At 35.7% G+C, this 14,494-nt stretch overlaps 1 protein-coding gene across 5 annotated transcripts in view; it reads left to right on the forward strand.

The window, feature by feature from the left end:
• Positions 1-14,494, forward strand: part of ASAP1 (ArfGAP with SH3 domain, ankyrin repeat and PH domain 1) — a 147,221-nt gene that overhangs the window by 93,415 nt on the left and 39,312 nt on the right. For 3 of the 5 annotated variants that reach the window (XM_032683938.1, XM_032683963.1, XM_032683954.1), the window contains 6 exons: positions 5,120-5,128; positions 5,705-5,805; positions 6,221-6,290; positions 7,453-7,540; positions 8,629-8,677; positions 13,896-14,059. In XM_032683938.1, the coding sequence (XP_032539829.1) occupies positions 5,120-5,128; positions 5,705-5,805; positions 6,221-6,290; positions 7,453-7,540; positions 8,629-8,677; positions 13,896-14,059 (481 nt within the window). The remainder of the gene's footprint in view (positions 1-5,119; positions 5,129-5,704; positions 5,806-6,220; positions 6,291-7,452; positions 7,541-8,628; positions 8,678-13,895; positions 14,060-14,494) is intronic. The other 2 variants (XM_032683945.1, XM_032683971.1) reach the window with 1 other exon arrangement.

Here is a 14,494-nt window from a genome sequence, read left to right on the forward strand (position 1 = left end):
ACCTTTTACTAGAACCATCTGGTAAGGAAGAAAATTTATTTGTTAATCGGACAGCAGTGGCTGAAACAGGGCAGTTAAAAAGTAAAATACATTATTGATTGCACCGGTATCAAAAGTGAAGAGAGGGACATTCAATGTCCTTTGCAGGTGTTCTGGAATACTTCTTGAACTAGAAGATATCATAATAGCATACATCACAGCTTTTACCTGAGATAATATTGTGACTGCCAAATTATGGTGCCTGAAATACTGAATATCCCATGGTGAAACTGTGTTGGGGGGTTTCTCTTCTAGGAAAAGTTTGCTTACCCTCTGTTCAGTTTTCTTATAGGTAAATAAGACATTCATATTTACCAGGTGTCTATTATTAAATATGAATTATAACTAAACATTAGACAGGTGCCATTTTGCTGAATACATAGGATCATCCACGTACATGATTGGACAGTATTGCTATTATCAAATATACATAAGAACATAATTTACAACCATATTACTGAGTCAGCCAAGTTTCTGATGCCAGTCAATAATGGATGTTGGGAATAAAATGAAGGCCAATAAACACTGATGCTTCCCCAGAATACCCTCCTATTAGGAGTTTGACTGTTGGAAGTCTCTCCACCATCCTATGGCTTTCCTCTCTTTGAATTTGTGCAGTTGTTTTTTGAAGAAGCATAAATCATCAGCTTATGTTACAGCTGTGTTTTTCCCACCATGGCTGCATGTTGTGTGAAAAATCTTTCTCCCTTTATTTGTTTTGAACTTTTAGATCTGTATACTCAGGATATGAGTGCATGTGAATTTACGATATAATCAGTGGATCGTTTCTTTCGTACATATCCTAACATTGACTTGCTTTTTGACCAGTGCTTAGTGCAGAGGAACTAAGTTTAATCATCTGTAAAGCTGTAAGCATGTAATCCTGTTTTTGAATCTTCATACTCAGCTCACAGTATCTTATTCTCTCCCTCTGCATCACTTGGCATTTTTTTATGCTGGTCTTCACCTGTCATTTGTTATCAAGTTACTCACTATCATGAGGTTCTTGAGAAATTCTTCAATCAGCCTTTCTTGGGTATTCTAAATAATTTAATACCATCTAAAAAACTTTTGACAGTTTGCTGTTCACCCTTTTCCAGATTTTTTGTGTTAGACACCACATATGCTGTCACAGCTTTCTGTGAAACTCACTTGGCTCTTTCCTGCTTTAAACTTATCTCATCTGAGGACTTTTCCTCTTGTCCTGTAGCAATGTAATTCTTTCCCTTTCATAAGGAACGGGGGATGCCCATTTAAAGTCCAGATACACTGCATCAGTCATCACTTGCTTACTGATTCCTTCAGAGAACTCCAGGAAATTTTAGAGGCATAACCTCTCTGCACAAAAGTTGCACTGATTTTACAGTACATATAATAATAAATATACTCTTAAAAGTAGTTTTCATTAATCTCCCTTGCGTGGTATGAAGTTTACTAATCTTTACTTTCTTGGAATTCTTCTGAAATTTCTTAAAATATAAGACTTGAGTAACTGAGGTGATTATTTTAATGGGCTTTCATGTAATTTGGTAGGTAACACATTGTGATTAGGGCCACTGTGTGTAGTTACATGGCTTGGAGTTAGTAAATTATTTCAGGTGGAATCACAGTTAATAAGGAATGATGGATGAGTAATTCCTTACAGTAGTGAGTTTTTTTTCTTTTGAATACTTGCCTACGTGTCCTTATATTACTTAGGTATACATTTTATAGCAGCTAAACTTTGGCCAGGAGAATATTCCTCATAGTTCTGAAGGACGACACAATCTTATGACACACTCTACATGGTTTTAGAATTTCTTTAATGTTACAAATGCTGAACAGGAGCACTACAGAGCACCTTTGAACAGATCCCAATGTATTGTAAGATCTGCAAACTCTTTCTAGTACTCAGTTTTCCCTTATCTCATACTTTACAGTCTTTCCTAATGCTGTGTTTGCTATATTTTTTCTCTCCATCTCCAATGTGCACATGGACCTGCTAGATCTCTTCCACAACTCTTACAGAGCTTCCCATGCAAGCATTACATTTGTAATCTCCCTACTATCTAAATCATTCTGAACACAACTCCTGCTCCTTCTTCATCCTTACCCCGAAAAATTGAACTGAGAACATTAGGTTTCAAAAGCTATTTGGAAATAACTTTAAATCCTAATTTTATTTTTTTTTATGATTCAATTCCCAACACACAGAGGAACAGGACTTGCTCTCTTCTCATGTGTATTTTCTTCCACAAGCTGACTATCTGGAAAGCAAAGAAAAATATCTCCTTCTCTCCTGGATGCTGTGTATGTTGTTAAGTTCAACCTATTGGGTATTCAGCCAGTTCTTGGAAATTAAGTAGGACAAATGAGTGGTTGTTCTTCAGTACTGTGTGCTGTACATCATGGCTGCAGTGGTACAAGTCAGGTTTCAGAAGTTCCTCATAAGAGTATAATGAGGTAGAACAAATGAAATATAATGATTGGGGGTTTTGTTACCTTTTTCCTGGATGTGTAGTAAAAATTATTGTGTTTCAGTGGAAAGTAACCTCATCTAAAATATAAAAAATTAAACAAGTCAAATTCTGAAACTGAAATACATGTTGTAATAAAGTAGCTTCACAGGCAAACCAAAATAACCTGTGCAACTTTTCTAACTGGAATTATAGTGTAGACAAAGTCTAGGACTCCTGAAAAACTGTATATATATATATGTGTGTGAGATCTGTATATAAATTTATAAATATAAAAATCAAGTGTTTCACTTGAAGAGAATTGAAATTTTGTCTTAGAAGAAAAAGGAGCAATATTGTGATTCTCAGATATCCAGGAAAATTATAGGAGAGAGAAATGCTGTAATGAAAGAATATGTTATTTTGGATAAAGTAACTGTTTGATCACATTGGTGTTCAAGTGTCCCTCTCAAAACCAACATGAGGACTTTCACTCGCGATTCTGCTGCATGACTTGAGTCAGAGTGTAATGATACTGGCAGATATTGAGAAGCTTAATAAAACATTGTGTGATTTAGGTATTCAGTATTTAATCCTGAAGCAGCATGTCAGCATTCATTACTCCTTAGTTAAGAGACAACAAAGCTTGAAGACACGTGGCCTGAGTTTGACCAGGCAGGTCTCCATCATTGTGTATATCTAAATCTTCAAGTACATAAAGTTGGGCTTTATTACTGTAGCAGATGGCCTTTGTGATTGCGAATACATTTTCCCTGTTGCATTAGTGCATTATAATCTCACCACTGGAAAATTTATGGATTAATGGAATTACTGAAGAACATGCAATGAATGGGATTTTCTCCAGCAGATTTGTAAAAGTTTAGAAGTACTCTTATCAAACATTGCTTTGGCTGGGAAACATTTTGAAATAATAAAATTGAGACTCTGGTTGTGTGTAGTTTTAAGTTTCTTTGACCCTTTGTGTAAGAGAAGGAAGTTGAAACTAGTCATTCCTGTCCAAACTGTAAATTTGTCCACCTTTAACCTCTTTGGAGTTACCACTAGAGAAGTGAGATGTCCCAACATTTTTGAGATCTCATAATGTAACTCCTGTTTCTGTGCTGCACGGATCCAAAGTATTTATTTAGCATGATGGACATCTGTAATGCTCTTATACATTTTACTGGCATACCTGTCCTTTGATCAGTGAAAAAAAATATTACTGTAATCACTGGGATTGCCTAGTAAAGTATATCTTGACCATCTTTGAATCCTGGGCTTTGCAGAAGTGCCAGTGCCGTAGCTTCACTGAGGGAAGTACCATTTTACATTGGCTCTGGTACATACAGTGTCTCTTGTGGCCACTGCTGTGCTGCCCTGGTATCAAGTTAGGGCAGATTCTGTTACTTTGTGCAAGAATTATCTGATTTTTGAAAATGTCTGTGGTTTAAGGCTTTTGGAAAAATTATTTTAATGGGTAGTAGTATAATTTTAATTGTGTAAAGTATTTCATCTTTTGTGTTTAAAAATGCTTATATCCTAAGAAGTTTAACTTTTTAAAAGAAAACAGGCCTTTAATACAAGCTTCTGTTGCCTATTTTTGTATAATAATTATTGCTACCAATGTAATTTAACAGCTTTAAGTTAAATATAGCTAATCTCTAGAATCATGCTTTCTGTCTGTTTTGTCAACTGTTTCTTTGGATTTTGATTTATTTCCCCAAATCTCCATCTGATATGCTCTTTGCAACAAGAACCATATCTCATTATATTCTTTCCTATGCTAATACCAATAGGACTCTAATTCCAATGGGGATTTGAAATTTGCTTATAACAAATGAGCTGCTTGTTTGATGGTGTGAACAGTGCTGGCAGCACGTGGCACAGAGCATCCTTCGTGCTGCTTCCAACCACAGCTGCCAGTTTTAACTAAGCACTTCTCTTTAAACTTCTGTGGCAAACTTGTTACAAAATGAAACACAATTGTAAGGATACTGAATAAAATAAGAAGGAGTAACTTTCAATGTATAGTGGTTATGGTAATAGTGAGAAACTGCTTTAAAGAGGAAAGGTTATTGCCGAGGGAGTAACTGAACTTCCCATTCTTTTGATTCTTTTTTTGTTTGTTTGTTTTGGTGGGATATTATCAGATGTTTTGCAGGTTATTTTTTCACAGCTACATTTAAAACCATATTAATGTCCTTAATTATACCTTTTTATATATATTTGTAAAAATCAACAGTTAACTTTGGGCCTGATCTTTTTCAATAGAAATTCAGAATTAGTTCGAGTTTGGAGGATAAATACGGTATCATTTTAGACAATTTAAAGGTCTGGAAGATATAATAAAATTTGATCCTGTAGTCATCTTGGTTGTTGTGTGAAGCCAGTGTCATATAGGCCAGGTTGCACAGCATTTTGTTGTGATGTTTTGGTTTTTATGAGAAAAAACACAAATGTGCCTTAAAAAGTAGTTCTTGCCTTCTTTCTAGTTGTACCATTAGAAAGGGGAAACATTATCTTAACAGATATTCAGGTTATAAAATTTATTTTCAAGGAACATGTTTTTTTAAATAAATAGTAATTCTCGTTTTAAATTATTTGCTTTCTCTTTCCTCTATTGCTTTTGCCTTTCGTGATCGAAGTCTAGGAGAGTAAGTCAATGTTTTAATGAACTTTTGGGGATTTTTTTTTTTCTGATGTGCTTATAACAAGTTAATCCATTTCACTTTATTGTTTTACTAGATCAGGCCAAAAGTTATTTCAGCTGACTTCATTCACTAAAACTCATGAATTATATATGTATTTTTAAACTGAGAAAAAAACCAGTGATTATTAGCATTTGTCTTTGTTTATAAATGTGTTCCTATATATGCATGCTGGATTCTGTTGCTTTCTTTTTGAAATGTCATCTTAGACTTTTAGTTTTTGATTATAAGATCATACAATATTAAATATCTACATTTTAAAAGTGTAGTGAGATGTATATTTGCATCCATACTATACTTCAAATGCCTAATGAATTAATTGAATCTTGAACAGTTAGTTCAAGATCACGTGATGTAAAAGCAAGCTCTCTTATGATTGTAAAACATGCAGTAGGAGTCTTCTCTCCTTTTTTAATCTTTATTAATTTCTGAAGTTGTAGAGAAGAACACATAGGCTTAAAAGTTAGGTAAGCTTACTGTGCACATCAGGAAAATGTTAATGCTGTTTTTGCCTTTTTTCAGGATTCACAGAGCAGGCAAGGAGGATATAGTATGCATCAGCTTCAGGGGAATAAGGAATATGGCAGTGAGAAGAAAGGTTATCTTTTAAAGAAGAGTGATGGGTATGTTCTGGGAGCACATAATAGTGAAAACTGTAGCTATGTTCCTGCACTAATTTTAATTGTTTTCTACTGTGGTTGCTTAAGGCACATTCTCCTAATGCATGTGCCACAAACACTCGAGAGTTTTGCAGTTCAAATCTGAACACCGAACTGAATTTAACACAGAAAATATATAAAGCATGAGAAAAAAACATAAAATAATAAAGTCATAATTAAAAGAAAGCTGTTGTCTTTGTAAGTCTCTAAAAGGTGATTAAGACCTGTCACAAATTTCCCAAGTTATTTTTGATGAGGCATTTAGTAAAATTTTGACTGCATCCACTTGTTTCTTAAGGCTAATCTTCTCAAAATGTTAATAGGATTAACATGTGTTTTGAAGTCATGTCTAGTTACTGAACTTGCTGTTCTTATGTAGGTTAAGGAAAGTATGGCAAAGAAGGAAGTGTACTGTTAAAAATGGAATTCTTACCATATCACATGCAACGGTAAGTTATTTTTATACCTTTATATGAAAATAGGAAATTAACATTATCTGTTCCTGGTGAATCTGCTAATTTGCTATTGCAAAAAGGGTGTCACTTCAGCTTCTGACTGTTGAAGTTCCATGGAACTGTGTAGTTGATGACAGCTGATTTAATACTTAAATGAATTTATCAGTAGTTTAATAAGAAAATGGCAAATATATTGAACAGACTTCTCAATTAATATTTCAGCTGGTTTTGCTTATAAGGGATTGTCATGGTATATCTGCGTATCACGTAATTTAGAAACTTGGGAAGTTGATATTAGGTATTATTGGCACAGTCTGACAGATGAGTGAATGTGTTAATATTTTGAATGCTTTCAGCTAAAAGCGTGAAAGTTTGGGAAGTTTTGATCACAGTGAGTTCTGGGAATCTGAACTGTCTTCCTGGGAATGCTAAATCATGAGGTAGCAACAACATGGTCATGGTGGAGGCAGTCCTAAAAGTGCTTTGTGGCAGTATAACACAAACTTGTCTGAAACAAGAGAACAGGAGTTACTCTTATAAAAGAACATGGTCCTAATTCCTCGTCCTTTTTCCTTCTTTATCCCAAATTCCAGTGATGGCCATCAGTGTTGAATGTTTACTACCTGTGTAAACCCAATATACTTTAAAGATACATTTAGTTACAATGTCTTAGATGACCTCATTACAGCACAGAATATTAGTATATGTATTTATCCCAAATTCTGAAACTCCAGATCTCCAGCTTCCCACTTCCCTTTTAAAGTTTTAGAATTATATCTTTGATTTATTTAAAATGGGAGGGAACTTGGACTATGGGCATCCTGTAATGAAAAACTACATTATCGTTTTACCATTGTTTATGAAATGCAATAAAAACTCTGTAATATTATCATATTGCACATTAAGGTTTGTTCCTTTAATCCCCTTCAAATAGTCAGAAGGAGTGGCCACGAGGATTTTAATTTTGTTTAGATTTAGCAGTGTGTCCATTCTGACAGACCAAGTCAGACAAAGGGATGCTTGTCTCCACCATTTTGAGGATGTATATGTGTGGATGTCCATGCTATAAATTAATATCATGCATGACCACTCCCCAGAAAGGGAAAATAATCCTAAATCAATACATTTTTTAAAGTAAAATAAATTTTCTTTTTAGTCCAACAGGCAACCAGCTAAATTGAATTTATTGACCTGCCAGGTGAAACCAAATGCTGAAGATAAGAAGTCTTTTGATCTAATATCACGTATGTAGCATCTTCAGTACCATCTTGCATTATGTGGGACTTCTGAAAATGTCACTGCAAAAGGCTTTGAGTAAACATGAGGCTAGAGCTGAAAGTTCGGGTCTGTATCCAGACACGTGCAGTGCCTCACGAGTGTTCAGAGCCTCTAGTTTTGAGGATGGGTTGAATGGACAAATGAATATAGAACCTGTTCTGTGTGTATGGGAGATAAATGCTGTTCGTCTGTGACAAGCCATGAAATACAGCACATGTGCTGCTCTCCTAAGTTCAGAGGGATGTTTCACAGCTTAGTGCAATGTGCTAATGTTCACCAGGAAATGGCAAAGACCTTCAGCTTCATCTTATTTTTCCTTCACTGTCTGTTCTGCTTTTTGAGTGCTTTTTGAGTGGATGAGGAAGGCAAGGAGAACCAATTTATCTTGTTCTCTTATCCCACTTTAGAAATATGCTTCTGTTTGTCTAAAATTGGAAGTGACTTGTCTTCTCATGATTACAGCTCCTGTGATTTCTCTTCTTCCACTTTTGGTCTTGTTCAGCAGGCATTTATATCCAGTCTGGTTTTAAAACCCTTTTAAAGTTGATGAGTCGACTTAATGTTTTCGCTCATTGCATACGTACTATTAATCAACATTCTAGATTTACAAGGACAGTTTATGAAACCTTTGAATGTGGGAGATAGCAGGCAGTTCATGTCTCATCCTTGCATTAGTAAAAAGGTGTTTCTTCACCCAACGGGAGGGAAAACTTTACTGTAGGAACAAATTAATTTTGCCCTTTTCTCCTACTTATGTTTCAGATTTGACTTCTGAAAGGGCAAAATTTGATCCATATGCTTATTTTTCTTTAATATTTCTAAACATAAGACTCTTGAAATTCATACATTTGGTGCAAATCAAAATTCAGAATTTCATCTTTCTCAGTTTTTTTAAAAAATTCTTTTCCATAACTATGAATAGGGTATTAATGTTATTGGTTAAGAGCAATTGCTCTTAAAGGCTTTAGTTGCCTAATAGGTTTCAGTACCAAGTATGTGGATATTTTAAAATTTATCATGTGCCAAATGAAAAAGATGTATTTATTTATTTCAGATAACAGAACATACCACTTCCAAGCAGAAGATGAACAGGAATACGTGGCGTAAGAATGTTTACATTTTTCAAGTTTATTTTGCCAATAGAGGTGTATAAAACAATGGCAATGGTTTTCTCAGTTACTGCACAAGTAGTGCCTACTGTCTCTTTTTTTCTGCTGTTGTGAATCTACAAATGTGAACTATCTTGTGTCACACTACAGAGCTCTTTTAAAACCTTGTAATGTTAAAACCGAAACCCAAACCAAACTAACCAAAAACCCACTTAGATTGTGTATCCTGCCAGCACATGGTTTTCGTGCAGTTGCTTGTCATGATATAGTATATCAGGTTATTAGGATTCAAATGATATATTTTTAAATGCTTCCTAAGTCTTCTCTGTCAGCCTTGTTTTGCAGTTACTTCTTTTACTCCTGATTCTGCCTTTTCTTTTAAATTAAAAATAATAAATAGATAAAAGAACTCCATATAACACATAGGAAATATGTACAGGCAGTGCATCTTTTCTACTGTCGGCCTAGAAATAAACAGCAAAGCACATCTCTGATATTTGTGTACTTCAGAATCCAGGAACTTGCTTCATTGATACATGTTTCCAACTAGATTGTTTCCTTTAAAACAATCTTTCTGCCTACTGCATCAGAACTACTTCCTGAGAACCATGTACCACTATTTTTTTCCTCCTGAACATTGCTTTCTGTGTCACCAAACATGTGTTGTGTGTGTTGTCTAATGTTCATCACCCAACAGTTCAAGGAATAAAGTTACCAGTGAAGAGGACAGCAAGCCTGAGCCTGCAAGGCTGCCTCATTCTTTTGTTAAATATCCGTATTCTAATGGCAGACTGTGTTGCTCCATGTGTATTTTAAAGGTACAGGGAATGTTTGTAGGGTATTTCACTTGTTTGGTGGTGTTGGGAGGCAGTGGCATTGACAGCTCAGCCTTGGGAGGTGTGGGTGAAATGAGAGGGCTGGAGAATTCTTTGTGCACCTATTTCCTTCCAGTCTTCCACAGCTTTATGTTGGCTCTGAGAGTACAAAGCTGACTTGCTCGTCATGTTTGCTGAATTCATCCTGAAACTTAATTATTCCAGTAATTTTCTCAGTCAAGAAGAAAATACTGTTATTTCTCATGAGCCGTAAGTTTTTGGGACTCTGCCCTGCATTAACTTTTACTATATTAGTTGTTTTAAGAAGTGATTTGTTTGGGGGTTTTTTGTCTTAACACATGAGCAAGGTAGGCGGAGAATGCATTAGTAATATCCTTCTTCTGGTTGGCCGTTCAATAAATTTGGTTTAGTGGGCTGCCTCTTGGACTGTTTTGTAATTCCAGGCTGGTTTTATTTCCCATTAGAAGCACCGAAGTCTCATTTATCACTTTAAAGTCCAGTGGCTGAGAAAATTACTTGTACTGGAATACAGAATCCTAGAATATCCCAAGTTGGAAGGGACCCTTAAGGATCACTGAATCCATCTCCCTGCTCCTTGCAGGACTGCTACAACTAAACCATGTGGCTAAGAATGTTATCCAGATGCTCCTTAAACACCACCAGGCTTGATGCCCTGGCCACTTCCCTGGGGAAGCCTGTTCTAGTGACCAACCACCCATTCAGTGAAGAACCTTCTCCCATTTGAACTTCCCCTGATGCAGCTTCATTCCATTTCCTCATGTCCTATCAGTGGTCACAAGAGAGAGGAGATCAGCACTTCCCCTTCTGCTTTAGTTTTAGTGCTGCCTCTCTTCTGTCTTTTTTACTTCATACACCAATTGAAAAAGAAATGCATAAATAGATTTTTAAATAATTTTCTTTACAGACTCACATCTACATAGAGAGAAAAGCAAGATGCGTTTCTTTATATTTTAGTTCAACTGACCCTGCATACATTTTCTTAGTGATCATTTTACAGTTTCTATAAATAGCTCCTCAAACTACTTAAAAATAATTAATATTAATTAAAAAAAGCAGATGGTTTAAAATAAAAAACACTGAAGCCTACATTCTTATAGGTTTATTACTACTTCCCCTTAAACACTTCTTTCAGTCCATTGTACTTCATGATTTTTATCCGGGCAGCTGTCTGAATAGATTGACAGTCCTTAAATTCCCGGTGGATTATTGGTTTATCTAGTAGATAAAATACAGTGTATTTGGGAGAGGGGGTGCGTGGGCAGTCTGTTTATGTATGTGCATATATAGTATATTTTTATGTGTAGATTATAAGAAACATAACCAGATTTATTTTTTTTAACTTAGAGAATAATAGTTGCTTTCTATTTTTTTGTAACTGTGGATAGGGACAAACATAATCCAGACATGACCTTTTAGTTCTTTTCTATCCTCTTTTTGAAGGTCAGTAGTATATCCATATCTACAGGAAACACCTGGATTATAAACAAAGCTAGATTCAGAAATTTTTCAATGAAGAAACACACATCTAACTTCAGTCTAGGTTTTAGCAACAGTCCTCGGGCATTTTTTACTTTGGAAAGATTGAATTGGGAGGTCTTGATACTATCTGTTGCTTCTTCCATACGAAAAGGGTAATTTCTGAATATTTGAAGGATACTATGCTATTCTTGTTCTGTTTATGTGTTTACCTGGAAAAAACAATGTTGCAGTAGTGCTTGTCAGAACAGACAGATAAACTTTTGTTGCAGACTGAAAAACCCAGTGGTTGCTATTCTTGGGGGAAGGATTTTTATTGGCTTGAAAATACTGAAGAAAAATAAGAGGAATCTGAGTGACAGTCTGGTCCATCCAAGATAACACATTCCTTCTATTTTCTGAAGGCACCCACGATGCCAGATTTTTGTTTATCATTGCGAGTTTCTTCCATACCAGGAATCTCCAGCAAACAAAATACCTTAAAGGATCATAAGAAACTTCTGAGATTCAGAAAAACAAGTTTGACAATTGGACAACCTCTTTTATTGTCTTAGATAAAATAGAATCGTAGAATCATTTAGGTTGGAAAAAAACTTTAATATCATTGAGTCCAACCATTAATCGAGCACTACCACAACCACAACTAAAACATGTCCCCAAGTGCCACATCTGCACACCTTTTAAATATCTCCAGGGATGGTGGCCCAACCACTTTCTTGGGCAGCCTGTTCCAGTACTTGGCAACCCATTTTGTGAAGAAATTTTTCCTAATATCCAATTTTAACCTCCCCTGGCACAACTTGAGGCCTTTTCCTCTTGTCCTAAAACAAGAAGACAAATAAATTTAGTAAGACTTTTAAAATTATTTGAGAAAACAGTGCAAAGTATTACCAGAAGCTTTTTGACTGTTAGTTTGGCACTGGCAGTATTGTGAGATAAAGCAAACACATTTTCTTTATAAAGGAAGAAAAAAAAGACTAATACAGATAAGATAAAGAGGAAGAAGAGCAGTCAGAAGGCAGTTTTATAAACTATTGACATTGAATTAACATCCTGTATTTACTGATTTGATTTGTTTGTTTTTGAGTGCAGAGCCTGGCAGGCAGGCCTGGTGACCAACTGGGCACTTCTTGTATAAGTAGCACCAGTCATTGAGAGTGTGCCTGTCCTTGTGCTGGTGCTGCCTGGGCTGTGTCTGGGAAGAGCTGACACTGCAGTGCCCCTTGCTCTGACCCACAGGTGACACCAGTGACAGGCAGCCTTAAAGAGCAGGTTCTTTCTACCTGAGCAAATGCAACCAAAATAAATCATTCCTCTGACAGTTTAGATACTCATAATAAGGAAATCTGTATCGAACTAACAGCTGGCTCAGTTGTGTTGTATTCATTATAATTGCAGCTAATAATTTTTTAATGGTTACTACATAGCTGAGTTTTGTTTAAATTCTGCCTTTTTAACAAACTAATCAAATTGTAGCCCTGAAAGAAATTGTCAACAAATGTCAGAATAAATGTTGTCTCTGAGTTTAATTATTATTTTACTCTGTGTGTTTAACCAAACATTGCTATAATAACAGACAAGCAAGACACTGCTGCCTCTTTTTTAATAGCATTGGATTTCATCTGAAAAATTGCAGAAGTATGCCATCTAGTGTGGGCTCCTCTCATGTAACAAGAGATGTAAATTTAATTGTTTTCAACATGAAAACTATGGAGCAAATTTGTGTTCAAGAATTTAAATTTCTCTTTTGTTTCTGAGGTTGATTTTTCGATATTTTTAAAGCATTTTCTTTTAAGCACAAGTTCCCAGATTATTTTGTGTGCATAAAAATTTAAAAGAAATAGGTGCATGAAGTGTGTAATGTACAGCCATTTTAGCACATTTCAGAACACTGATGATTTCAGACAATCTGGATATTGTAAATATGAAATGCATTGAGGACTCTGCCAATTTAAAATATTTATGTGTAAAAAAGGATATTTGCAGTGGATCTAAAAACATCTAAAATCACTACACCTGGGAAGATTTCTTTTTAACAAGTTTTTTTTTTCTAAATTAGCAACACTGCATCTGCAATGTGCTTGTTCTTAGTGTAACTGCTTTCCCTCTTTATTCCCACCTGTAGCACCACAGCCACTGAAAAGGGGATGTGTTTGGTTTTAATTAAAACATGGTTGTGTAAACAAAAACTGTAAACAAGTGGTTGGGAGGGGCAGGGGAACTGGTGCCTGAAATATCATTAAAGAGTCTTGATTTGTTGCAGTCAAGAGCTGCTCCTAAAATTTTGTGTTGGCTATTGATATGGTTACTCTCCTGTGGTCCTCTCTGCCTTACTCCATTGGTTGCCATGGCAATTAATTTGGGCATTACAGTCTGACTGATTAGTGCACAGGGACCTGCATTTTAAAAGGCAACTGGGCATCAACATATTCACAAGGGTGCTTGCTGTTACCTCTGTGAGGAGAAAGATGCACAGTGGAGAAAGTAGGGGTTATAATTTTCTCTTTTAATAACAGGATAGACTTCAGGAAGATTTTGGGCACCTTTTAAAGTGGTTAAATTTACACGAGCTTTAATTGCCCCTTTTCTCTTCCACAGCTTCTGCCTACTTGAGAAACTTGAACTGTACTGCTTTGGCTTTAAAATTGTTCACCAAAGGGATGCTATAATTAAGACTATTTGTCTCTTCTCGTTCTTACTTAACTTTTCTCAAATCTTTCCTTTTTGTCTCTCACTTTTTCCCCTCTTCAGTCTCTCCCACAATAGAGTCTTTCCCTATATTCCCATTAATATTTTGTTCCTGGCAAGCTTTCTACAGTTTATAGATTAACTTGTATTTGTGAATGCAGATCTTCATTAAGGTCTTTATCTTGTGCTAGATGGATATCAGTATTGACTAACAGCAAAGAAGAAGCATTAAATATGGCATTCCGTGGAGAGCAGAGCACAGGGGAAAACAGTTTAGAGGATCTGACAAAAGCCATTATTGATGACATACAGAGATTACCCGGAAATGAAGTCTGTTGTGATTGTGGCTCACCAGGTATCTCAATTTGTTCATGTCATCACCATCTTGTTGGGACCGAAGTAATTTCTTTAAAGAAGTGTTTGTTGAGTGCGAACTAATTTTCTAAGTGATGTGTTTCTCAGTCTTCAGCCTGTTTTTAAAAGAAGAAATATGACTTTCCTACATTAGTTCTGTTTAATTCACTAAAATATTTTTGTGTGTTGTCTGTGCTTACTTCCAGCAGTTCAAGCCCCTCTGGAGTTTGAACTGTTCTTGTTGCACTGTGTCTAGATGCTTGTTGCACTTGAATGGAAGTTGCTTGGCATCACTGATCCTGTGCATGCTACTAAGTAGAAGTGAGTAATATTTAGACAATGATTGTGGAAAAATTGATCCTAGCCAGGATCTTACTCTGAGGTTTTATCTTGGCATGAGACTACTGGAATTGCAGTATCAGAACTATTCAGAGCT

Source organism: Chiroxiphia lanceolata, chromosome 1, assembly GCF_009829145.1.
Source record: "Chiroxiphia lanceolata isolate bChiLan1 chromosome 1, bChiLan1.pri, whole genome shotgun sequence".
Classification (NCBI taxonomy): domain Eukaryota; kingdom Metazoa; phylum Chordata; class Aves; order Passeriformes; family Pipridae; genus Chiroxiphia; species Chiroxiphia lanceolata.